General features: G+C 41.2%; 2 protein-coding genes across 3 annotated transcripts in view; one reads left to right on the top strand and one right to left on the bottom strand.

Moving 5' to 3' along the window:
- The first annotated feature begins 21 nt into the window (after positions 1-21).
- LOC137283174 (coiled-coil domain-containing protein 166-like) lies at positions 22-7,010 on the top strand. The gene is made up of 7 exons (XM_067814617.1): positions 22-208; positions 500-553; positions 1,171-1,225; positions 1,674-1,818; positions 2,885-2,964; positions 4,515-4,691; positions 6,057-7,010. The coding sequence occupies exons 1-7, from the start codon at positions 75-77 to the stop codon at positions 6,324-6,326; spliced, it is 915 nt and encodes a 304-aa protein (XP_067670718.1). The 5' UTR covers positions 22-74; the 3' UTR covers positions 6,327-7,010.
- Positions 6,897-27,161, bottom strand: part of LOC137283172 (IQ domain-containing protein E-like) — a 33,822-nt gene continuing 13,557 nt past the window's right edge. The window contains exons 17-23 of one of the 2 annotated variants that reach the window (XM_067814613.1): positions 20,211-20,276; positions 19,973-20,090; positions 17,337-17,432; positions 12,884-13,074; positions 11,680-11,771; positions 11,494-11,516; positions 6,897-10,989 (exon numbers count right to left, since the gene is read on the bottom strand). In XM_067814613.1, the coding sequence (XP_067670714.1) occupies positions 10,921-10,989; positions 11,494-11,516; positions 11,680-11,771; positions 12,884-13,074; positions 17,337-17,432; positions 19,973-20,090; positions 20,211-20,276 (655 nt within the window). In that variant the 3' untranslated portion in view covers positions 6,897-10,920. The remainder of the gene's footprint in view (positions 10,990-11,493; positions 11,517-11,679; positions 11,772-12,883; positions 13,075-17,336; positions 17,433-19,972; positions 20,091-20,210; positions 20,277-27,161) is intronic. The other variant, XM_067814615.1, reaches the window with a different exon arrangement.

The following is a 27,161-nucleotide window of genomic DNA, read 5'->3' as shown; positions in this document are numbered from 1 at the left end:
ACTACCAATTCAAACGAAGCTAACATTCGTTGCCGAGCAACGTCTAAACGCGATCGTTCTTTGATTGTTTAAAGATGCCACCGAAGAAGAAGGGGAAAAAAGGTAAAAAAGGGAAGAAAGGTGGAAATGGAAAAGATGAAGCATCTAATGAACACGAGCGACCAAAAACGCCAGAACCTACTGAGAAAGAGATCTTATTGCAGCAAGAGTAAGTTTGGATATCTATAGGTCTACACTATTCAAATAATTTCTGTTCAATAATGTGTAAAAGGCTACCCTAAGTGTATATCCTTGAAGCAGTAAATTTGCAGTTTCCTACTTTTATAACATCTTTGTTGACAATATTTACTGACAGTCAGTTAGTCAATTAGAGCCATTGTTAGAGTTGGGTTTTCATGACTGGCTGATTATCAATATCTATATATAATAAACATTGAGACCGATGTCAACATTATGCATCATGCTCTAGAAGATTATTTCTCTTTTTGTTAATTTCTAGGTTAGAAAAGGTCACAGAAGAACTTGAAAATGCTAAGAAAAAGGTTGAAGATTTGTATCCTTGAAAATGGAGCAGACATTAGTGTGGTGCAGCCTTTTTCTCACCATCTCTATTCCAACGTATGCAGTACAGGCCTACATTTAGTTGTCGGTCGGCACAAACAAGATGTCAAACTAATTTGCTCTTGTTTCCATTTGAATGCTAGAAAGCATAAGGATGTTTTCAAGATATTACTTCTTGTGTATCATGAAGAAAAGATATTAGAATATTTTGTGGAAAATAAGCTGTTCAGATTACCAAGTAAGTTTCTTTGTTATTTTTGTAATTATTATGGTTTCTAATAAAATGAATGTCATAAATGCTGGCTTGAATTGACTGACATAATGCTCAAGTCAAATGCCTTATTATTTTACAGGACCACAGTTTCTAATCCTAGATTTGATTAGATTATGATTCTAGCTCCCTAGAAAAGATTGCAATTCATCTGTTCACTTTGGAATCAAATGGACTGTAAATAAGATATCATTATGTGTTTTTTGTATGCTATAAAAAAAGTTAATACAAACTCCAAGATAAGATTCTTGGGTATAAATGCCCATGTCTTGCTTTGTGAACATTAAATCTTGAAGTGTTTATGAGATATTTTATAATTACTTAACTCCCTCTCTCAGACGACAAGAAAATGACTGGTTGCAACAGGAGGCTCACAAAGTTCGTGTGGAGAGTGTAAGTACAGAGACACACTGGTTTATATGTGTAGGCTTGTTGTTTCTTTTCAATGTGTGAACCATTTCATGGGGGCATGCAGAGTTGTCTTCCATTTTGAGTGCACTGAGGTCTGCTGTCATTTGGTTTATGCAGTTGTCACCCTTGTAACTGTAAGTATGACATGATGGAACAGAGGCAATTAAGGAAGAATTGGTTCTGTAACTAAAGGTAGCAATAGTTTGAAAAATCTTGTCAACATGGAAATATTCTAGTTTTGACTCACACACAACCAAGTTCATATTCAGGATCATGGTTTTCTTGCCATTGGAGAATATCATCATCTTGGATGTCAAAGGCTAGCAGGAAGAAATTCAAACTTTAAGTTATATATAGTTAACCTATTTTGATGATCTGTCTCTCTCTTAAATTTTGATTATTTTTTGTTATTTATGTGTGTATATTCCAGCATGAGTACATGAGTTACATGGAGAAGAAGACCAGCAAGCGTCAGACTGCGATCATCACACTGAGCGACCACAACAAGCAGGAGATACGCAACATTCAGATGCAGAAACAGCTCATGGAGGAGGAGTTTGAAGAGAAAAAGAAAGGTAGGCAGTTTACTGAGTTGCTTATTGTAGTCACTGATGCTAAACTGCTATACATGTTAATCAATTAGACACTGTATCCTCTTGATTGCAGGACACTTGTAGGTGAACAAAATATGGCATGAATTACATTGCCATTAAAGTCAAATCTTCAAGGCTCCAGAGTATGTCTTGATATGGGAATCACAGTAAAAGATCCAAGGGATTCTGTTGTCTCTCCATTTGGTTGGGTTTTTCTTTTCCTAGGATACATGTATTTGTAGTGCTGGGGTGAATTTTGGAGTATGTATGTTTTCACCATATGTTATTGTTATTATCTGCTGTGTTGTTGATATCATCAGTGATCCTTCTGTTGTTGAGATCCACTGTATCCTCTATTGATATCTAGTATGTCTGCTGTTGTGGGTGTGAACTCAGCAAGTCTGATGTTGATATCCACTGATAGTTTCCAGATGTTGATATCCATGGTGTTTCCTGTTGTTGGATACCAGTGTTACCTGTTGATATCAGTTCATCTCCTGTTGTTGATATCTATAATGTCTTTCCTGTTGTTGATATCCAATGTCTTTCCTGTTGTTGATATCAGTGTGTCTCATATTGTAAATATCCACTGTTTCCTGTTGTTGATATCAGTGTGTCTCCCATTGTAGATATACACTGTCTCCTTTTGATGATATCCACTGTCCCTCCTGTTGTTGATATCAGTGTGTCTCCTATTGTAGATATACACTGTCTCCTTTTGATGATATCCACTGTCTTTCCTGTTGTTGATATCAGTGTGTCTCATATTGTAAATATCCACTGTTTCCTGTTGTTGATATCCACTGTCTCTCCTGTTGTTGATGTCAGTGTGTCTCCAATTGTAAATATCCACTGTCTCCCGTTGTTGATATCCACTGTATCTCCTGTTGTTGATATCAGTGTGTCTCTTACTGTAGATATACACTGTCTCCTTTTGATGATATCCACTGTCCCTCCTGTTGTTGGTATCAGTGTGTCTCCTATTGTTGATATCCACTGTGTCTCCTGTCTCCTGTTGTTGATATCCATTGTGTCTTCTGTTGCCCAGCCCTGGAGACTGTGCGTCTGGAGAAGCAGCATATGCTGATGAAGACAAAGCAGGAACTGAGTGACCTTCAGGAGTACAAGGTCAGCATGTGTACTCAAACTCTGCAACTGAAATGTTATAACAGATATCCTGGTTTGTCACTTTGACTGTTGAAATATCCTTTGGCTTGTGTATGCTGTGAGTTTTATTGTGATTAGATGGTGACAGATGCAACACTGTTTTTGTAAATGTACACCTCAAAGATACCTAAATTCATTAGACATTATCTCCTTAAAGGTCACATGCAATGAAAAACACAACTTTGCAGATTCTGATACCTTTCAGTATGCACTTACCGAAACAAATCATCAAAAATGCCAATTCAACCTATAAAGTTGAAAAAGAAAACGGAATGCAAAAAAAGCCTGTGAAATCTGAGTTCAAACGATTCACTAAATTTCCCCCAGTGCTGGGGGAAAAAGTGGTTTCAACAGCTGTGCTGTGCAGCACCCATAATGCATATGCAGTGAATAGGTTTGCCGGGGCTTGAACAGTATGCATTCCAGAGTATGAGGTCATGAGCAGTAGTCTAATTGTGTAAATAATCTACATATTACATAAAAAACTTCTTGATTGTGGTAAGCAGCCTCTGTCACAGAGAAAGCTCAATGTCTGGTTTATTGACACCTATATGTCTCCCTGTCTGTCTGCTCATGACAGTATGCAATACACAGCTTCAATCATTGACCATATGCAGTTTGAACTTAACACCTACCTGGCTATACGCCATAAACAAAATAAATAGACTAGTGCACCCGAGTCATGTCTCTGCCACATCATGTAATTAGGGAGGTGTGACACTTGTACACATGACATGTTTTCATGTCTGTGGTTTGCAAACAAACTGCATCAACTTTTCTCGGATGACTGGATATGACAGAATTTCATACAAACTCCCATAACTTTCAAGTCCCGCTCAGTAGTTCACCATCTCTACTGAGATGATTTTTGATTGGATCAAATGCAAATTTAAAGAACATGTATTTACAAAACCCAACATCTCTACGTACATTCTTTATGTATAACAACTTCCTCTAGTGTATATGATTTTGTTTGACCACGGTATATGAATCCATACTGAAACGATGCATCAAGTACAATAAATGAAGTTGTTATCCATAAAGAATCTTGCGTTCTTGTGACTGGCCATACTTCTAAAATGCCCATCAAACAGCTCATTTTTCTGTACACACAATGAGCCCTCAGCATATCAGCAAATGAACAAGCCAATCGGAAGCCGTCGTTTCACTTGAGTGCACACCCACCTGCTTTGACTGGGTTCTGTCTTCTGAGGGCTTTGTTACGAGGGAAGTAAGCCCAAGTACAAAATATTGCACTTTTGAATTGAGATTGTAAGCTTATAATTTTGTTTATTTGTTTTTTTTACAAGCAGCAATATATATTATATGTCATTAATAAGTGATAATTGTGTTTTAATTATGTTTGATTTGTTGGTTGCATTTGACCTTTAACTTTAAATGTAGTACATGTATCCAAGACAGGTTGTTGTTAACTGTATAGAATTCTTATAGCATGCAAAGTACTGAAATTTCAGTGTAAGTGACCATGGTGTTTCTGTTGCTGTATACAGGACCTCCAGACAGAACAGCTTACCAAGATCCGCAACCTGGAGAAGGAAGTGATGCTGATGCGTGCCAAGCATTCTGAGACAATCCAGCAACTTAAGTCAAATTTTCTCACAGAGAAACGAGAGTTCCAGCTGGACTCTGAAACTCGGATATCAACCCTAGAGAAAAAGGCTAATAAGGTCAGACCACAGTTACAGTACATTGATTTCATATGTAGGTTAGAATGTTTCGGCCTGGGAGTGATTACAGGGCATTACATATCACAGCACATTCATGTTAATATAGGATAGAGGGCTTAACTATTTCAGGTACAAATCGAAATGTGCTAACAATATACTTAAAAGCTTCATAGGAACCCTAAATACTAATGTAAGGAAATAAGATTTAACTGGCGGTATGACCTGCATTACAACTTTCTGAATGCTAGCAGTACATGTAAATAAATGGCACAATGGTACTTGGTAGCTGTTCTGATAATGTATCACATCATATTTAAGATAGATATTTTTATTCAGTGATTTGGCCTTACTGCTTTGATTACAGTTGTATTCTGCAGAACATGTCACATGGTGAACGATACAGCAGTATTTCTATTTCCATGACCTGTGAAGGTCCCGGGGTAGAATAGGCCTTCAGCAACCCATGCTTGCCATAAAAGGCGACAATGCTTGTCGTAAGGGGTGACCAACGGGATTGGGAGGTCAGACTCGCTGATTTGGTTGACACTTGTCATCGATTCCCAAATGTGCAGATTGGTGCTCATGTTGTTGATCACTGGATTGTCTGGTCCAGACTCGATTATTTACAGACTGCCACCATATAGCTGGGATATTGCTGAGTGTGGCATAAAACTCAACTCACACACTCACTATTTTCATTTACAGCTCAATAGAAACACATTTTAAGAATGATGGTGAATGCCCATAAATAACCATTATTTGTATTTAATATGTTACACAAGAGTTTCACTGAATAGTGGACAGGCTTGGGACATTAACATTGGATAAGCTTCATATTTAACAGCATTTAGGAACTGTACGATTTTCAGAATATGTATGATACATTTTTGACTACTGTATGAGGTCCCCTACTTGCAAGGATATAACCAGTGAGTCATTTGTGTTCCATGCTTCTTTGATCAGTAGTGTTAACCCAACCCAAGTCACTCACTCACTCAGTACTGAGACTGGAAAATTTGTCAATGGATTTACTGTGGGTTGTTTACCTTTAAGTTTGGAGTCCATCCTTCTTGAGGACTTAGGACTAGTTTCCTTGACAAGACTTGGTGATCAAGTTAAGACCATGGATGGTCTGAATCTTTTCATTTTGTGATTGCATTTCTTACCAGGGTAGAAATGTCAGTTGTTCTCAATTTGCTTGCTACCATTAAGTTCTAAGAATTAGGTTCTAATACAGGTATTCAGTCGATATTTGCTGTGCATATTATTTATGTTCACCTCTTAATATTTATATAAAACCTCATTAGTCAGTTGAAGCTTGCTGTTGTCCTACTCTGGCCCATGACTACTTGTTCATTTCTCTAGGAGGCTACCCAGTGTCTGACGGAACACACAAACCAAATCAAGACAGAAAACCGGCAGTTGAGGCGAAAACTGCTGGGCCTGATACAGATAACGAGGGCACTGCACCAACACAAGGCCGAACTGGATGAACAACGCAAACAGCTGGTGCGAGAGCAGCAATATGCAGAAGATTTGAAAAAGCTCCGCAATTCTCGCCAGCACAAGGTGTACAAATCCTTTGGTTTGTTAGATGAAGAAGGGGAAGCAGGGGGTGTCAGTGTTGGCACATGACAGGTTTCATGTCTGTCTGTGTTCTGTAAGATGGAAGAGAAAGAAAGACTAAACCGATACTATGTGGAGTCAAGGGAAGTGCAAGTGTTTGTTCTCTGAGACAGTGTAAGTTAGTGGTGTTTGTGTGTGTGACACTACTCATGTCAAATATGCCCCAAAATGGGGATATCTAGACATAATGGAGTTGATATCTTTAGCATGTTTAGGTATATTTGAGCTGCCACATTGCCAGAAGATACTGCTTTATGTATCCTTTGATTTATGTCATCGTGTTCCCTCAATTCAATGTAAATATATTTGTGAAAACATAACCTATACCAGAAAATCTGCTTGTTGACACGTTTAAAGTAATTACTTGGTGAAGTAGAGGGTGTTCCAACACTTGATGTCTTCGTGTGATGTTTCACAAGGATTATTGACTACATATGCCAAAGTATGGACATAATGCAGTGTCTGATGCTGAATAAACTGCATACTGTGAAGAAACCCATGTCCTTTTCAAACGAAGTCGAATATCTTATCTGTGTTCACTGTCAAGCTCAAATGATATTCCACAAAGAAGAGAAGACATGATTTATGTAACATTTATTATAGATCACAGAATTTCTCAACAAAAATAGGAGTACACAATCAAAAGAAGAATAAAGAATAAATACTATCATCAATTAGAAATAAATTATTACATATGGACGGTTTCTCTGGAGACTTATTTCTTGCTATGGTAGTCCTAATGACTGGCTTCAACTGACAGATACACTGACTGACACCATTATGTGCAAAGACATTTCACACATTGTATTTTCAGATTGTGTACTCTATCATCAACTTCTGTTCTTTCTTTTATGCCCTGAACCTCCTCAAGCTGGATATATATATATCCCAATGTATACATTGCTGCCCTCAAAAGTGGGCTAAACACTAAAAAGTCCAGCTCAAGATTACTTATCATATCATCCTACGAACATTTGTTCTAATACTGACATATTTCTCAGTTCTCATAAAATACATAGCGTCAAAACATAGCAACACAAATGATCTCCCTTCTCTCTTCACCAATGTGGGTCCACAATTGTGTGTCTTCTGACACACAAGACATTTAATGGCTAGCTTGTCCACAAGGCATATGAAAATACCATTGATTCACCATTAGATGACTGAATATCTGCGCATTACACCTGGAAAGAGGTTATAGTTTCCCCCAAATGGATACGGAAATAACTGAGGCTTCAAGAATGATCAATTTTGAAACAAAGTTGCTGATTGCACAAATAAATCCGATTGCAACAATCATGAATCCTTAACACATGAACCATGAAAGGGTCTCATTAGAACAGAGGTTTGTCGGAAGATGTGACAAGTAAACTCTGTGGGATGAGAATGATTTCAACTGAGCAGGGTGCATTAACAGACATATCATATGGACCATGTGGTTTACGAGTCATTGTGAAATGATGCCCTGTCCAGTCTCAGCTCATTGTGCATTTTCGTTACAACTGGTAAAAGTACATTATAAAAAGTAGAATAAATATAAAGAGTACAGACTCAACAATGTAAAAATAATGACACCATGTAAGTGTCAACAAATCTGACATAAAATCTAAGCAACTACTGAAATAGATGGCCTTGACTACAGACTGGTGGAATGTGAGATGCGAATATGTAGCACAGGGCTCACATCTGTAAAATTACACCATCTCATTATGATATGCAGAGTGCAGGTGTAATGTTATCCTAGGTATAACCCATGAAAGGTTCACATAATGAAGCTGCATGCTACTATCATAGGGTGACCAGTGTCTAGTAAAACATACTGAGTACCGGATGTACTTTATAAAAATAACATTGGGTTGGAAACTGTTTACTCACACAAAAATGCATTCCATGACTCATGTAAATACATTTTATTTAACTATTAAATATTTTGTTTTTACCAAGTGAAGACACCATGCAATATTACTCAACAGAGTAAAAAAAAAGTTTTTAGCTATTCACCATGTATAAAAAGCCTGATCATAAAATACTGTGCATAGTGTCTTGTCATTGTTCATTTTGTGTTTCATTTTGTGTTTCATCTAGATTTCATCATACATAATTAATTATCATATTCAGTAACATAAAACCCAAATCAGACATGCCCTTGTAAATTGTAGAAATAGACAAAACCATACAAATTCATAATATCAACATATTGACAGGCTGTTCATTTGTCCATGGTTCTGTCTCGAACATCTTTCTTGGAATTATGTCATGGATCTGACAACACTATTGCATCTCTTTACATCTCATCTGTCCAATCCACAACTCGCCTGTTGATCAATGCACATCATTGCATGTAAGTATATAAATACAGTACATACAATTATCTACAAAGGATGTGCTAATCTTGTTTACATGCTGTTTGCTTACATGTGCATGACTTGAATATATGCAATTGTACATAAGTGGGTAAAAGTTAAAATGATGATAATCTGATGAGCTTTTACATTTCCTATAACTGTCACTGCCCTATAACTGCCAGTGCCTGTTAGTATGGAAAATCAATGCTTTTAGACTGGGAAGACAAAATACTGGTCTGTCAGATAAACATTATTTATGTTGGCCTCTTCTACTGAGTAACCAAAGGAGCTGATAGAGTAGACTAGGGAATTCTCACTTAAGCTTAATAGAAAGAGACTGCAGTACAACCTTGTAACTTTGAGTTATGTTAGGGCTTGAAGATAACATAAGAGAAAAGCCACAATAGACTGCAGACCAACAACTCTGATTCAAGAAGCAAGTTCTACCTGGTGTAAAATTGCATATTATAAGTTGTTCCCTTTTCAAGAGCGGGACATGGGCTGATGTACCTTTGATGTTTGTTTATGTTCGAGGGTACATCAACTCATGCCCCCTTGTGACCAGTTAACAACTTATATTATCTTACCTCACACACATCATTTTCTGATTGGCTAAGGGTTCTTCTCTTCGGGCTCGGGACATAAACAAACATCGAGGGTACCTCAACCCACGGGCCCCAAGGGACCAATGTATTTATCTTACCGAACACTGTTCTAAATTCTGAACTGTTCTAAGCACAGGTATCGGATTGTACACTTCAATGAACCTGTGTGAATAAAACGATTCGAACCTTGCAACGTGCTGTTTTTTCACGCGGGTATTGTATCAGTAAAGTTGCCACTGTGTAATTTCACTTCTAAGTAATCACACGGCCTCAATTTGAACGTTTTGTCTAAATTTATTTATTGGAATGCGAGGCAAATCTTTTCATAACCATAAATAGATTTTGCAGACGACACAAGAAAAAACAGATGTAGAGTTATCTCTCTTACATCGACTTGAATTCGCAAAACATTGGTAATTTCCACACATCAATGTTATTCGACAAAAAGAAGTACAACCATGAGGTACCAATAAATTTCCATTGGCAACGGGGTGCATTGGTAACTGAAGTGCATTGAAATGTTACTCGCTTGTAAGAAGGATACATTGAAAATAATAGAAGAGTGCTCAACCAATCAGAAAGAGATATTTATGTGTGAGGTAAGATAAATGTAAATATACTTCTGCAGATAGTCCAAACACCAAATTACACAGCTGTTTAAAAGCTGTTGAATTGTTTTGAAGATGAACATACATAAGCATTATTTTGCACAAGTGTAAACAATACTCATGTAAGCAAACTATCATAATACAAACTAAAGAAGTTACCAGATATTGGAATAAAATTATTGCAGCACAACATGTAGTACCTCAAACAGACATCTCTGGTAAAAGTCGAAATATGAAACAGAGATGTCATGCTTCATAAACCTACATTCCTCCCACATGGGAAATTTACATAACAGCTGTAAAAACAAGTGTATAATGCTAATTTTACTGAACCTAGGCAGTTAACAATGATTCATACATCTTTATTAAACTGTTTCAGGTAACAGCACCATCCCACTGTTTCACTTGGGACTCCAATGTTCTAAAACACACCTGGAAACAGCTGTCAGGAAATACATCTTTAACATGAAATGTATCCAAATACTATTGTTACTATTATAGTTTATTATACAAATTTGAGAGTGATTGCAACCAGCACAAGTCTTACACCAGTCATCTTTTTCAAACATAAATGGAAATCAAATGGGAAAAAAGGAACCCACTGAATGTCCCTTTATTCTTGGTCTATGTTACCTGAAATATTAATTTATTCAACCTTTAAGCTTCGCCTAGAATACAGATCCAGCGGTAGTAAAGTTGTAACATTATTTATACCAAAGCATGGTACAGACTCCAGCCTCCAGAAAAATGTAAGGGTAATTCCTACATATAAATTATGAAATACTTAATCCATATACATGTACACAGTGGTGTTCTTCTGTACAGGTATTAATAATACAGTGAGTCTTGTCAAAGATACTAATATTGGCCAATGTAGGCAATACGCTGATTCACAAAAGTACAACATGCCAGACAACAGCTACTGAGCAAATTAGGCCCACAAAGTAAGCTGTCCTAGGACAATCTAGCATTGTGACATATCACAGGGTTGATGTATGAGTTGAGAGCTACAGGCACTGTGTGACAGGGGATGGTAACCCTCCCCTCAGGTCATGATGTCATCATCGTCGTCCATGCTTGCTTGACGTGAGCTGGGATATGTGGCATACGTTTTCTGCAATTGTAAGAAACATTGTTATATTGTGTAACACTGCATGTATTGCTCAACACCAGAACTGGACTGGGTACTGGTACAAGGAAGGCATGTAAAATTCTCTTTGTACTCTAAAGACAGCCAGTGATTCTTCAGCACAGACATCATTGGACAGAAATAATTGTAGTATTACATATTATTTTTGATTCTTAAAAAAAAACCAAAAAAAAAAAACCCAGCTCAACATCATATCCAGTAATATTCTAGTTATATGATGGTAGTGTGGTAATAATGGCATCTTGACCAGACAATCCAGTGATTGACATCATGAACATCAATCTACAAAGTTCAGAAACAATGCACATGCATGAATCAAGTATACTCAACTGAAATACTTAACAAGACTAACCAAACAACCCCCTTTTATCATCTACTGTCACATGGGTGCCGAAAGGCTGATATTCACATAGAACTTCCAAAACAATTTTGTAGGATACCTTACAGAGATGAAATAGCATTGCTCACCTTTAAAGAACCTCGAGAAAGAGCTGAAAAAGTAAAAGAATATTTACAGTTGCATGTACATAAATACTAATGAAAGGATCCCTCTCTTCAGATGCTTACCACATGTATCTCTGTATTCAGCTATGACATGATATTAATGATAGTGAAGATATGTGGAATATTTTACAGTTCAGTGATGTTTCATACCTGATGACGGTCGTCGAGAACCTGAGTAACCCCTGCCAGCATAACCATGGTGACCTTCATCTTCATAATCATCATCCCCTGTTGAATCTAGCCTGAAATCACATAAAATCTAGATTAGATAGAGACATTACGTGGGCACTGTAGTTATTTTGCCAGATCGTCTTGCAAGAAATCATACCTTATATATATCTCCAACAGACACTTAATGAATGGTCCCTTTGCTCATATCTGGACAACACTAAGTGCATCACAATATGGAAAAATGGATATGAAATATCGTCCTTTGGCCTGTATCCTAAAAAAGCCATAGGATTGAGTGGGTTTAGGTTCACATTACTTTTTAGCAATATTACAGCAATGTTATGGCAGGGTACACTAGAAATGGGTTTTACACATTATGCTCACAAGGGAACTCAAACCAAGATCTTAGGCATGATGAACTAACGCTTTCACCACTAAGCTACCCCACTACCCCAAAAAGCTCTAGGAACATAAGAACATGTTGGTGACAGGATATGTATCTTAAACATTAATGAATGATGTCAGTATGCTGGAAACACCAAGTGATGTGAACCTGGATTCACACTTGTATGAAATACAAGAAGCTGGTATCCAAAGTTTGTTCAATATGGTACATCCCAAATTTTAAAATGCCACTCAGAGAAGTTAACCTGTGCATTTGTCCCATAACAGGATACGATTCCCCTAAACAGGTACAATGAATTCTCCCTTAGATTGTATGCTGAAATCAATATCACAATACACTTGCCCCATAACAAGAAGCACTTCCCTATACAGACACAGATACAGATACAGTGAATGGTCCCTTTGCCCATATGTTAGAAACACTGGAAGTATCACAATACACTTGCTTAATCACAGGAAACATTTTCCCTATACAGACACAGATACAGATACACTGAATGGTCCCTTTGTCCATATGTTGGGAACACTGGAAGTATCACAATACACTTGCTTAATCACAGGAAACATTTTCCCTATACAGACACAGATACAGATACACTGAATGGTCCCTTTGTCCATATGTTGGAAACACTGGAAGTATCACAATACACTTGCTTAATCACAGGAAACATTTTCCCTATACAGACACAGATACAGATACACTGAATGGTCCCTTTGTCCATGTGTTTAAAACATAGGAAGCATGTAATACACCAAGCATTTGCAGATGCTGTTTTACCTCATCCTCCTCATTCTTTGTCGGCGAGCTGAGTGGCCCTTTAAGGAAGACTGTATCATATAGACAGCATCATCACTTGCTGTGCTGTGGTATGCATCATCATCATCATAATCCTCTTCATTATGATAGCGCTTCAGCTTCTGTCGTCGTTGATGATGTCCTCGAAGCGCAGACTGGATAAGGTATGCTGCCTAAAGTTTCACAAAATAAAATGTTCAAGTGAGGATTTCATAATATTGTTCCTTGAAAGATGATTCTTTTTGCTGAAAAATACATAAATTGGAATGCTTGAATTGATTGAAAATCAATAACTGTTTGACATATTGCCAGAAACACCAGCAGGTAGCAGACGCCAATACAACCAGTGCTCTCAGACCTATGCATTTTGATATTACACATTTCAAGATACATTTCTTCATACCTGCTAAGACTCAACTTTTCATCACAAGATATGTTATCCATCCCTTGACCTCAAACAGATACTTTACATACCATTGTTAACTGATTTCACCAACAATACTTCACTGCCAAACACATTACTCTTATGTAGACACAGCAGACCAATGCTCAACTCCACTCCTACAGATACTTACAACATACCATTTCACGTCTACTTGTAATACAAACACAGAGAAAATATTTCTGAAGCTGTGGTCAGTAGTATTTCATCTATATCCTGACAACCTTTCAGGACCAGCCAAACCTATACATATCAAACTAAGGTCAAAAGGTCCCTCTATGCAATAGTGAGTGAGTGAATGGTTTAATGCTGCTTTTAGCAACATTCCAGCAATATTACGGCAGGGGACACCAGAAATGGGCATCGCACATTGTACCCATGTGAGGAATCAAACCTGGACCTTTGGTGGGACAAGTGAATGCTTTAACTACTAGACTACCCCTCTGTCCCCTATGCAGTAAAGTTGCTATCCATAGAGTTGTATTCTTCATTATGGACTCCCCAACTTCTAGAATGCTTATATAACCCTGATGGTGACATGCAATGTGCCAGTTCAGACATTGATACATCTACCACTAGTTATGAAGACTGCAATCACAGACTGTATAGTCTACTTTGGAATCAGTACTTGATTACATTACCCAAAGCTGGTTAAATGTCTTGGCACAAAACTTTGATATAACAGCCAGACCTTGAATTAGAGCTGAGACGATATATTGTAGTATCGATAATCATGATAATTTATAAGACGATAAATATATGAATGCTTTTTTTATCGCATTGTGGTATCTTTGACCTTAAAATTGTTAATTTTCACTAGAAATTGACGGTTATGTGAACATTTACTTACTATGAAAATACTCGTTTTTAAAGAAAATAACTAAAATAGCATATCGTGAAGTGCATTTAATCGAATCGTGTCGTTCCAACATATTGGGATACATATATTGTAAATTTTCTATATAGTCACACCTCTACCTTGAAGACAAGGCTATGTGAAAACAAGCTATGTGAATACAGTTAAAGAATGTTGCTACTTCACATGAACACAATATATAATCAGAATGATCATTTGTCCCTCGCTGATATGAAGAACACCATTCTGACTTTAAAGAAAACCTTCCTGAAACCATAGTCAGTTGGCCCAGTTTTATACCTTCTGATTAAGGAATGGACTCTTAATGGAGAAATACAGAAATCACCATGACAAAACACTCTTTGAGATACTACTCTCATTGATTGAGTGAGTGAGTGAGTGAGTTTAGTTTTACGTCGCACTTGGCAATATTCCAGCTATATGGCGACGGTCTGTAAATAATCGAGTCTGGACCAGACAATCCAGTGATCAACAACATGAGCATCGATCTGCGCAATTGGGAACCGATGACATGTGTCAACCAAGTCAGCTAGTCTGACCACCCGATCCCGTTAGTCGCCTCTTACGACAAGCATAGACACCTTTTATGGCAAGCATGGGTTGCTGAAGGCCTATTCTACCCCGGGACCTTCACGGGTCTACTCTCATTGACATTAGCAACAGTAACACACATGCTTTTCAGCAAAACCACTAACGGATGTGGTGTTGACAAACTCGGCATATCAGAGACAGCATGTGACAAGCGTGACAGACAAAATGCACAAAAGAACAAGCAGTTATGTCATACAAGCACTGGACAATTCACATTCCAAAGCAGCAGTGCCTGCATCATCAGTGTACATGCAACAGGTTCTAGCATGTTATTGCCTTGATCTACAACCCACACACTCTGAACTTTAGTATGACCAGAAATTATTGACAATTGTTATTTTATTTTCACTCATACTCAATTATTAAATGTGATTATAGCTAAATTGGATAGAATTATCATTAAAACGACCGCATGTTATCAGAAGTGAGCGGGCCACTGGAACTTGACAATGCCTGCAAAATGCTTGACGACGGGCCTTTATCAAGCCCGTTGTTAGGTGACGTCATAAGTAGCTCAGCTGTTGAAGTTCAATCACCTACGGCTCGTTTGAACTTGGGTTCATTATTGACCATATATCTGGCTCACATTCGTTACATGTGCCTGTGCCATTTTGCACTTTCCTGTCTGTGCCAACCATAACAATTGTACCATAAAGTACAACATGCAGCAATGAAAATATTGACTTGAAATCTAACGTTGTTGATCACTGAAAACAATGGCGGCTGGTAGTATGAGCAAAGGTCAAGGTTGAATGTCGTCACGCTCAATAGTGACGTCATCTGTGTTATTCTATGACATGACTTTATTAGTAAAATGTGTGTCAGTGACCTCCGTTTTGTTGTTGGCAGTAAATGCTTCTAAACCGATGCCGCTGTTTATATTCTTATTTTATTACAAATTCTATTCATTTTAGCTATAATAACGGTAACGCTATTTTTCAGGGCATTATCATTTGCAGAAGCCCTCGGTCTTTTCAACTGCCCTCCTTCGTCTTTTCAACTGCCATCCTTCGTCGGGCAGTTAATGAAAGACCTCGAGCTTTTGCAAATGATAATGCCCTGAAAAATAGCGTTACCCTTATAATATCAGCAGAACATAACAGACAGGTGAACAGTTAGCATTTTGTCAAGTCACCATGGGCAGCAATGGAGGCTTCAATGGAGCACGGCATACTACTGATCAAAGAAGTTAGAAAGTCATGGTCCATGCTGTCCCAATATCAGACAACCTCTGCTTTCATTTCAGCAATATTTGTCAGATTTGTCTTATCTACATTTTCCTCCATAAGTCCCCAAACATTTTCTATTGGATTAAGGTCTGGGCAATAGCTTGGCCAGTCTAATAGTGTCATCTTTTGGGTCCAAAACCAGGCCTGTGAATGCTTTGATCAACGTTTTGGGTTGTTGCCCTGCTGGAAAATTTCTAACATAGATATGCCACCCCACATGTTAAATTTTGGACTGTAGTTTAGGCACTCATACAAAGGTTTTCAGTTTGTTTGGTCCAGAATTTAAGTGTATTAGGAAACAGCTACACAGCACTTTCATCTCAGAAAATCTCATTGTCCCAGTTAAGATTTCTATGCTGTAAGCACTAGTTCAACCTTCACTCCTTCTGTTCAGGTTTCATGACCGGTGATGGAATTTCTCGACTTTTCTGACAACCCACTGCATGCAGCTCAGTTAGAATTGTCTCCTTACAGACAGTCACAGTTCCTCTATCAATCATATCCAGCCTAAAGTTTTCTAAACTCCTTTGTTTTTAGAAAGAAGAATACCAAGCCACCTCCTGTTACTGACAGTCAATCTTCTGGGCCTACCTGTGAATCCCTGGTGCTAAATGCCATATCCATTTGCACTATTGCAGTATTTTTCAGAACATGATAAACAGAGGACAAATGGATGCCTGTTCTACTTGAAATCACTTTAGCTGATCTGATTTCTTTGTTATAACACTATAAAATCAACTTCTGTTTCTCTAAATCATCCATACTGAGGATCACTGAAAATGTCGTCTGCAAGCAAGTAAACAATAGGGGATAACTTCAATAACTAATGAAAAAGGATTAACAGAGTTGTCTCTCTTGAATGAAACCAAGCATGTGATAGCTGGTTATAGATGTTTATACCAGAAATACAATTAAATATGTTCCTAAAATTCTCAATGATTTCTGGTCATACGATACTGGTCCCAAACTCAGGAGTGTACCAGGAGCCCGAACAGTCTTGACATCAAATTTGTCAGAAAAACTTTCTGCTTCCCATGCACAAGGCATAGTGCCTGTCAAGCAAGAATACCTAATAGCTTTCATTACTGAAGATTTGAAATACAGCAACATCTTACTTTACAACAGTTATACTGAACCCTTATTACAGCTCTTGATGTCATAGCGTCTTTAAGTAGTGAGATCTTCACCGACCACAGCATAATCCATCACGAAAACCTCCACCATATCTATGAATCACAGGATACAAGTATTTCCAATGAAACTGAACAATTATTGTTCTGAGAGGCAGTAACCTACTTCCTCATCCTCCTCTTCTTCCCGTCGATGTCGACGCCATCTTGATTGGATAGCTTTTGCAGCATGATTCTGACGGAATTTGTTCACATTTTGCATCTGACCACAAAAGGACATCAAAGACAAAGGTAAGATGAGAAAATACACCGTGCATATACAGATGTGAAAGACATATGGCACTGTAATGGCACCATAGACTCATATTCAAAACAGAACAGCCAAAAAGTAAGGCTCTTTTATCACGTTGCTCATATGTCCTTCACATTACATAGTGTCAGAGATTATATAGGGTGTCACAGTTTACATAGGGTGTCATAATTTACATAGGGTGTCATATAACTGCTCACATGATAAAGACAGTGAAATATACACAGTAGCATAGTCAAGATTAATAGTAATTGATGGAAAGACCATTCAACTAAAAATATTAGCAAGAGTCAACAAACGAAAATTGTGTTATTCTGATTCTTCCTGTAGAATATGTATGTTAATGAGTACATGCTAATTTAATCAGTGAATGTTATGTGTCTTGCAGTGAGCTGAAACAGTTGGATTCAAAGCTGAAGAGAACAGAAGACACTGCCCATTGCTGAAGCATGTTGTGAACATTTCTCCTGCAGCAAACACATTAACACATTTGTACTCTTTGACCAACTCTTGCAGTACTCCATATGGCACCCCAGACTTATGATGCTCCGACAACCATGTATACCACAATTGTCATCAAGGATAACCTTACTACCCATCCCCTGCTGCTTTACCATCTAACACGACAACCCTCCCCCCCTCCCATGCTATGATCTCAGTGTTGACCCAACCCGTAACCCTAACTTTCCAACACTACAACCCACCTCCTATTGTGGACTTATCTCAGTAAGGACCCAGCCCCAAACCCTTACCTTCTAACCTATCAAACTACTTCCTATATTGTTCTGATTTCAGACTTGACCCAGACCATAACCCTTACTTTCCAAAACTACAACCCATTCCTATATCTTACCTTAATCTTGACCCATCCCATAACCTTTACCTTCTAACCCTATAACCCACCCCTGTGATGTTCTGATCTCAATCTTGACCCAAGCCCTAACCTTTACCTTCTAACCCTATAACCCATCCCTTTGATGTTCTGATCTCAATCTTGACCCAACCCCTAACATTCACCTTCTAACCCTATAACCCACCCCTATGATGTTCTGATCTCAATCTTGACCCAACCCCTTACCTTTCCCTTCTAACCCTATAACCCTTCCCTATGATGTTCTGATCTCAATCTTGACCCAACCCCTAACCTTTAGATTCTAACCCTATAACCCACCCCTTTGATGTTCTGATCTCAATCTTGACCCAACCCCTAACCTTCACCTTCTAACCCTATAACCCTTCCCTATGATGTTCTGATCTCAATCTTGACCCAACCCCTAACCTTTAGATTCTAACCCTATAACCCACCCCTTTGATGTTCTGATCTCAATCTTGACCCAACCCCTAACATTCACCTTCTAACCCTATAACCCACCCCTATGATGTTCTGATCTCAATCTTGACCCAACCCCTAACCTTTCCCTTCTAACCCTATAACCCAATCCTTTGATGTTCTGATCTCAATCTTGACCCAACCGCTAACCTTTACCTTCTAACCCTACAACCCACCCCTATGATGTTCTGATCTCAATCTTGACCCAACCCCTAACCTTTACCTTCTAACCCTACAACCCACCTCCTATCATGCCAAGTCCTAGACACTTGTTTCTGCTTTGGGATTCAAGCCCAAAACCCAAGGCAGGGATATGAGTGCAAGTCTGCCAAGCACATTGAAAAAATCAAAGTAGGAGACTAAAGTCTGTTTTTCATCTGCGTGAGAACTGATGACTGCAGTACAGTAAGATACAGTAAATGCAGACAGAAGCAAGGCTGTTCCAGGATATATGTGCTTGGTGGTCACACTGGTGCAGTCAATCAAGGGGCCAGCAAGCTCAGGAGGTGGCATATCCATGTGCACATGTGTGCATACTTAGGGCAGCACTGCTCTTCAACACAATGCAGGTGCAGTGCTAGGCAATGGGAGGGCATATCAGGTGATCATGCTGGTGACTCAGCAAACAGCACATCGACACGACACCAACACAACGTCAATACAACACTGACACGACAAGTAACAACAATGACAGCATGGTCTGGGAAATGTCCTACTCTCTCAGTCTCTTCTTGATGATTGGTCCACCTCCTCTGTATCGTCCGAGCTGCATGGGTGCGACGCAGTTCCTCAACTCGTATAGCTAATCTCTAGACACATGAGGACAGAACAGAGATAGGTAAAGAGACAGACGGACTGTGGACATCACTGGCCTTGCTACTCACAAGCAGGTCATCACACATCACACAGAGTGAGACATTTTGACGACTGGGTATACCTTACTTTGAAAATTCCTATTTGTGAATGTATTTGACAGATTTGTGCTTGCATGCAAAAGGTAACTGACATGGGGAAAAAAAGAATTTTTTTGAGGATTTCAGTTGTATTTCAAACTTAGGTGAGAGGAGAGGTCTTGTGCATTACTGGCAAAATCTGAATGTTTACAGAACAGAAGACAATGTCATGCAAGAGTCCACTAAATAAGGACAGTTATCTCCCCTACCTCTTCTTCTTCACGCTTCTTTTCCCGGTGCTGTCGCCACTGCCTCTGTATACTCTGGGCTGCTTTCTTCTGTGAGAAGGACTGGACTTTCATCTCTCTGCCTGAATCTGCTGAAGATCTGGAACAAAAAGATGGTACATGTTGTATTCACTGTTTCAGGCTGACCAATACACGACATCAGCATATAGTATTAAGACATGTAAGAGAAAATGACCCCTATGTACATGATTAATCTCACCTGCGTCTTCTTGGGGTCACACCAGGAGGGGAGTCACGTCGTCTTGGTGTGACAGATGAATCGCGGCTGAAATAATACACAGAATAATAATTTGTTGAAGAATAACAGATGAAAGTGGTATTTCCAAGAATGACAGGCGACACTGGAAAAATGCATCTAAAGTATTAAAGCAACTTAAGGAAAAAATATTATTAAAATCTAAATATTTTAGATATTTAAATACTTACCTTACCATAGGTCTTATGCATATTACCTCTAGCTTCGCTAAACGAGATCAGACAGTCGTTGATTCGCCATCCCCTCGATGGCTACCTCATGTAATCTACGAATGTAGTCACGGAAGTGACGTGATCTCTCCACTCGCGCGAGAGCGCAGAATCCAAAATTCACTTTTACCGTCAACCGGAAGGTCCGAAGAGTCCAAAGTGGGGAGGAGCATCCAGCGTTGGGAGGGAGTCACCGCCCTATGGTAAGGTAAGTATTTAAATATCTAAAATATTTAGATTTTAATAAATTTTTAACTTACCTTACCATAGGTCTTATGCATATGGCTTCGACAGATGGATGGTGGTGTGGACTCCAGAGGACCATCCCTCAGCAAACAGTGCACATGCATCAGGAGAACTCGGGAAAGCCAATGTCAACGGTCTCAGGATAATACCTGGAACAGGACAAAGAGCAACCCAATAGAACTCCAAAGAAAAACCGACGCACCCTGGGGGTGAGGTTAATCTTAAGACCAAAGGTAAGTAGAAGTGTAGTTACCTAATGGGCGGATGGTCGGGTAAGTTGCTGAGCAACCACCAATGGACCAAATGACTGTAATCCCTCCACGTCTTCAACTGCCAAGTCCCTCAAGTAGTGGGATGCGAAGACAGTTGATGACCTCCAGAAACAGCCCTCCATGATCTGCGGTACTGTGCAGTTCCGATGGAGGGCCATCGTAGACGCCAAGGCCCTGATCTCGTGCGGGTTACTTGCTACCGGATGAGGCAGGTGCTTGTCGTCATAGGCCGCCAGGATAGTCGATCTGAGCCAGAGGGCAATAGTATTTCTGTTTACTTCACCTTTGCAGGACACGGCAAAGGGAATGAATAACCTTTTGCGGGATCGTCTCCTAGAGGCTGACCTTTTAATATAGCATCTGAGAGCCCTGACTGGACATAGCAGCTCCTCCTCCAAGTCATGATGACCCAAGATCGTAGACAAAGGAGGGATGGAGAATAACCTGTTAGGCTGCCCGGGAAGCTGGTTCTTAGCCACAAAATCCCAAAGCAAACCCAAATGAGCACGTCCGTGTCTTGACTGTTCAAATCGGATCTGAGTAACGTCAAGAGCATGGATCTCGCTGACTCTAGCCGCTGTTGCCAATGATAGTAAGAAAACCGTCTTCTTGGAAAGATGTTCAAAGGAGGCTTCTTCTAATGGCTCGTACGGCGGCCCTCTGAGATGTTGAAGGACAACATTAAGATCCCAAGCTGGAGGACGAAACTTGGTCTTCTGGTCTTCCAGCTTGAAAGCTTTGAGAAGCGCAATAAGTTCCGGTATCTTGGAGATCTGTGAATCTGACTTGATAGTAGGGACAGAATTCAAAGCTGACAAATAGGTGCCTAAGGTACTGCCTTTGAGATGTCTAGAGTTCCGTAGGTAGAGAAGGAACTGTGCCACAAACTGAGGAGATGCTGCCATGGGATCTTGAGATCTTCGTGCGCAAAAATTCTCAAAAGAGCGCCATTTGTCGTCATATAAAGAACGGGTAGAAACTCTATGCGCGCGAGCTATAACGTTCGCCACGTGCGCAGAGTAGCCCTTAGCCTTTAATGCTCTCTGCAGATGACCCATGCGTGAAGATGGAATCGCCGTGGATCCGGATGCAGCTGTCGACTGTGTGGATGTCGAAGCAGATGCAACCACTCTGGAAGTTTGTAAGGGTCTCCGCTGGCGAGCCGTCGAAGATCGGGAAACCACGATCTGGCTGGCCACCAAGGTGCGACCAAAAGCAGTCGGAGGTTCTGCGTCAGTCTGATCTTGGCGATTACATCCGAGAGAAGAATTGGAGGAGGGAACGCATATGCGTCCAGTCCTTCCCATGATAGAGACATCGCGTCGACTGCCCACGCCTGTGGATCCGGCACGGGAGATACGTACGTTGGTAACTGGTGATTGAAACTGGTGGCAAAAAGATCTACCAGTGGTCTCCCGAGTTGCCAGCAAATCTGGCGAAATGCGTCCGGATGAAGCATCCACTCCGTCGGGGATGGTTTGCCGGGGCGCGACAGGGCGTCTGCCAGAATGTTTTTGCAGCCGGGAATGTGACGAGCCGCGATCACGATGCCGTTGCTGTCTACCAGATCCGCTAACAGGAACATCTGGTCCAGAAGTTGTTTGGACCTGGTTGTACCCTGATTGTGAATCACCCACACGACCGTGGAATTGTCGGACGCTACCAGGAGTCTGGAGTCTGTTAGGACCGGTAGCCAGTGGCGAACCGCTAGGATGACTGCTTGCATCTCCAGGCTGTTGATTTGCCACTCCTTTTCGGCGTCTGACCACAGCCCTGAGGTTGTCTGGCCGTTCAAATGAGCACCCCATCCCAAGAGGGATGCGTCTACAAACAATTCGTGGTCGTGGTTGAAGTTTGTCAAACAAACACAGGCGCAGACGTTCCACTCTACCGTCCACCACCTGAGGTACTGATGCAGGTGCGGGGGTAGAAGAAATGACGACTGGAGGTCGTTCTCTCGAATGAATGGTAATAGGAACCTCTGTAGTGGGCGCAGCATAAGCCGTCCTCTGAGGGTGAGGTCCTGCGCCGACGTCAACAAGCCCAACAGAGACTGCCATTCTCTGAGGGTGAGAGGTAGGGACAGAGCTCGATCCGTAAAGGCGAGAATCTTCTGCCATCGATCGGGAGGGACCCTGACTAGATTGAGCCGAGTCAGGAACAACCCCCCAATGAACGTTAACTCCTGCGTTGGTTTCAGTTGCGACTTCTCGAAATTGATAATCCATCCCAACTGTTGAAGTAGGCGTGTGGAGAAGTCCAGTTGTTTGCGTAGCAACTGAGGATTGCAGTGATTTAGAAAACAATCGTCGATGTAAGGATCGAAGTCTATCCCCCGGAGGTGCAGAAACCGGGTGACAGGCAGTGTGACCCGAGTGAAAAGCCACGGGGCCGTAGAAATTCCAAACGGCAGCACTCGCCACTGGTAGTGTACTCCGTTGAATATGAAACGCAGGAACTTCCTGTGGCGTGGGAATACAGGAACGTGCAGGTAAGCATCCTGTAAATCTAGGCTGGCCATCCAAGCTCCGGGTGACAATTTGGCTCGGATCTGATCCAGTGATGTCATTCGGAAATGCGGGGGCTCGGCTAAATACAGGTTGTTGAAAGTCGCCATGTTGTGAATCATCCGCATTTTGGTGGAACCTTTCTTGGGTATCAGGAAGATGGGTGAATAGAACCCCGGGGAGAGATGGGGTTCTGACACTATCTCTATAGCATGTTTTGTTAATAAAATGTTGATGTTTTCTAGGATAAGTACCTGTTGATCTATTGAGTACCCTCGTGACAGGGGAGTGGTAGTCAACGGCGGAGCTCTGGCTAGTGGTAGCTTGTAGCCGGCTCTCAGGATCTTGCAAACAAACGGGTCTTCCAGGAATGTCCAGTTGGCCCAGAAGATCCCTAGTCTCCCACCTACAGGGGTCGGATGAACTGGTACGACTGGGGGTGGGAGGTCCCAGTCGTAGTAGTCCATGGCTTCAGCGGCCGGAGTAGGGACGCTTGCCCCTACCTCGACCGGACGTAGCTGGGGCATCCCTGCCACGTTCTTGAGGCTTGCGCTGGACATCTGAGTCTTTGGTACGACCTCGTCCCCTCCCAAACGAGGAACGGATCGACTCTCTCCTGGGTACATATCTTTTCTTGGCATTACCCCTGGCTCGGCCACGAAATGCAGAGCCCAAGGCCTCGAAAGTTGACAGCGCCACTTCCGTGTTAGTAAGTTCGGCATGTTGTTTATACACCGACGGTATCTTTTCATCAAAGAGGAACTTAGACGTAAATGGTGCACGAAGAAGTTGACGTTTAAATTCCTCTTGCCAAGAACAAGCATCTAAAAATCCAGATCGGCGCATAGTAGTAGTCATGGCTAGCGCCGCACGTAAGTGTCCAAGTAGGTCATGGAGTACTCTGCCTTGCCAAGCAAAAATGGTAGTTAAATGATCCACCCTCGAGGCATTATCCTCTGACAAATCCAAGGCTGCAGCGGAGGTGGCTGACGCAAGCGCCGAGATAGGTTTAAGCATACGTTTCAGTTCAGTATCAACAGCTGCTAACTTTGAATCCTGAACTCTGTAAGATGACGGAGTTGAACTTGACAACCTCTTAATTGAATCGTCTAGCGCCGCCCCGTTGTCGGCAAAATCCAGACTGTGCACTTTATAATCTGATTTCTTAGACTTCGACGCTTTGATGGTCGGATTTAAGGATAACTTCGCAAAGTCCGAGTCTGACAAAGTAATCGCATCCGCCACCATAGGGTGTGGTGGAATAAGTAACTCAGGAGTCAAGTGAATCGACGCCGGGTTGTTTGAATCCGAAGAAGGGGAAGGACAGTCCGGTAATCTGTCGGCAATCCACTCAAAGACAGCAGTTAAGGGAAGATAGGTGCCATCACTATCACCAACATTGCCAGGTTCCTCCTCATAGTCTGGGCAAAAGAACTGTTCCTCGTGTTCCTCCCAGGAAATAGAGGTTGATTCTCGTCGCTGACTCGAGTTGGAAGCAGAGTTCTTAGTGTTAAATTCTTTGCCGGAAGTCCGCAGTGGTTCCGGCGATCGCGAACGCTGGGATCTAGAGAGACGTCGTGGTGATCTTGACCGAGATCGCACTCTACGTCTACTTCTGGTACGTGAGTCTTCCTCTAAGGAGCGCCTTGGAGAGCGGGAAACCGACCGGGAGCGCCGGCGCCTGCTACGGTGTGGAGAACGAGAGCGCCGACCCTTCGGGGACCTAGAACGAGATCTGCGCCGGGAGCGCTCAGCCTCTAAACGACGAGCGCGCTCTTCATCCAGCTGGCGCTGTAACATTTCTTCTTTAGTCAGCGTATGAGACACTCTGGGGATCCGATAAGACGTAGTTATAGGAGCAGGGTCCGGCAACAATATTGGCGCTGGCGTTGGTACAGGCGCTGGCGTCGGAATAGGCGCTGGCGTCGGAATAAGCGCTGACGAAAACACCGGTGCTGATGTAAACAAAGGCGCCGGGACAGGCAGTGGCGCCGGGACAGGCAGAGGCGCTGGTACAGGCAACGGCGCTGGCGTAAGTCTAGGCGCTGTCGTTGGTAAAGGTGTAGATACCGAGGTAGGGAGCACAGCAGCGCCCGGCGTCAAGAGAGATCGCAGAAGCCTCTGAACTTCAGGATGGGATAAGGCATCCGGGTGAGATAAATCTACAAAGGCGTCCGAACGCGTAGGCTCTGGAGAGGAGCGCGCCGGCGTAATAGATGAGCGCTCCACACTCGGCGTTGATAGTGGCATTGAAGGCGGTGGTAGATCTTGGTCGTCAGGTAAGGATCCCAAGGAAGACGCTGGCGACGACATTCTTCTCTTACGTTGCGTAAAACGTTTCCTCCGAACCGCCAAAAAGGTCTTGAAATCGGTGAGAGATAACGCTTGACAGTGTAGGCACCGACTATCGATGGAACAAACAGCGGACGCACAATCCGGACACCAGGGATGTGGGTCCTTGGCTGATTTCTGCCCCTTGCAGACAGTACAATAGTGTCGAGTCATACACAGAACTGTAACAGACAAGAAACCACGACTTGACGATATGTTAATACAATACTAGGAGGAAAACCCCCTACATAAAAATGTAGAAAGTAGTTGCACCCCTACATAAAAAATAGGCACACCCGTAAGTGCGGGGCAGCGAAAAATAACAACCACAATGGCTGCCTTCGCTACGCTGAAATTCATGGCAGAAAAAAGTATGCTAAATACCGAAAACACAAGTGAAAATGACCAAGCATGGGCAGAAACATGACGGGCAAACCACCAACAAGATGAACTACCCTCATGGACGCCATGTCGTTCTCACCTCCGACATGGCCAAGCCAAGCCTGAGTGAGAAAAGAACAACACGAGGTAGCAAGGTAAGCACATTAAATGCTTGTATGACTTGACTTTGATACATAATGAGGGGATACAAACCATACCTACCAAGGAGTAGCAACTTTATTGAAACTACACACAGTAGGAAAAAAAAACTGCAAACCAACACGTCCGTTCGCACGAACGCTAAAGGTAAAAGTGAATTTTGGATTCTGCGCTCTCGCGCGAGTGGAGAGATCACGTCACTTCCGTGACTACATTCGTAGATTACATGAGGTAGCCATCGAGGGGATGGCGAATCAACGACTGTCTGATCTCGTTTAGCGAAGCTAGAGGTAATATGCATAAGACCTATGGTAAGGTAAGTTAAAAATTTAAAATGGCTTGTCCTGAGGCTATTAGAAAATTTCATAAAACAATATTAAGTACAGCGTATTGTTTTTAGTGTGACAGGTGTTACTGTTTAATCAAGCACAATTCTTTGCAAAATCATATTATTGATGATTTGAGAAGCAAACTGAAACTGCTATCTTAAATGAAGGAAGCAGGTGGTCACAAATTCAAAACTGAACTCATTTGTTGAAGGGAACAGGCATCATCGTCTACCATTTATTTGGAATGTTCAAATTGTAAATTGCAAATTTATGTATTGATCTAACCACATGGTTAAACATGACTAAAACTATCAACTAGAGGGACTTCCTTTCCCAAATAAGAAAAGCCACTGATGCCATTTCGCTCAACACATTCCAATAGCTGATACTGAAAGTGTCAAATATCCAGGATTAAACGTAGAATGCAAAGGTATCTAACAAGTAAAGAAAGGAGGTTAGG

The sequence above is a fragment of the Haliotis asinina genome, chromosome 5 (genome assembly GCF_037392515.1).
Source record: "Haliotis asinina isolate JCU_RB_2024 chromosome 5, JCU_Hal_asi_v2, whole genome shotgun sequence".
Taxonomy (NCBI): domain Eukaryota; kingdom Metazoa; phylum Mollusca; class Gastropoda; order Lepetellida; family Haliotidae; genus Haliotis; species Haliotis asinina.
The sequence above is the reverse complement of the archived record's forward strand: the minus strand, read 5'-3'. Positions and strand labels throughout refer to the sequence as shown.

Coding starts and splice junctions, on each gene's coding strand:
- LOC137283174 (XM_067814617.1), top strand. CDS start 75: ATGCCACCGAAGAAGAAGGGGAAAAAAGGTAAAAAAGGGAAGAAAGGT. Junction 209..499: donor GAGATCTTATTGCAGCAAGA/GTAAGTTTGGAT, acceptor GTTAATTTCTAG/GTTAGAAAAGGTCACAGAAG. Junction 2,965..4,514: donor GTGACCTTCAGGAGTACAAG/GTCAGCATGTGT, acceptor TGCTGTATACAG/GACCTCCAGACAGAACAGCT.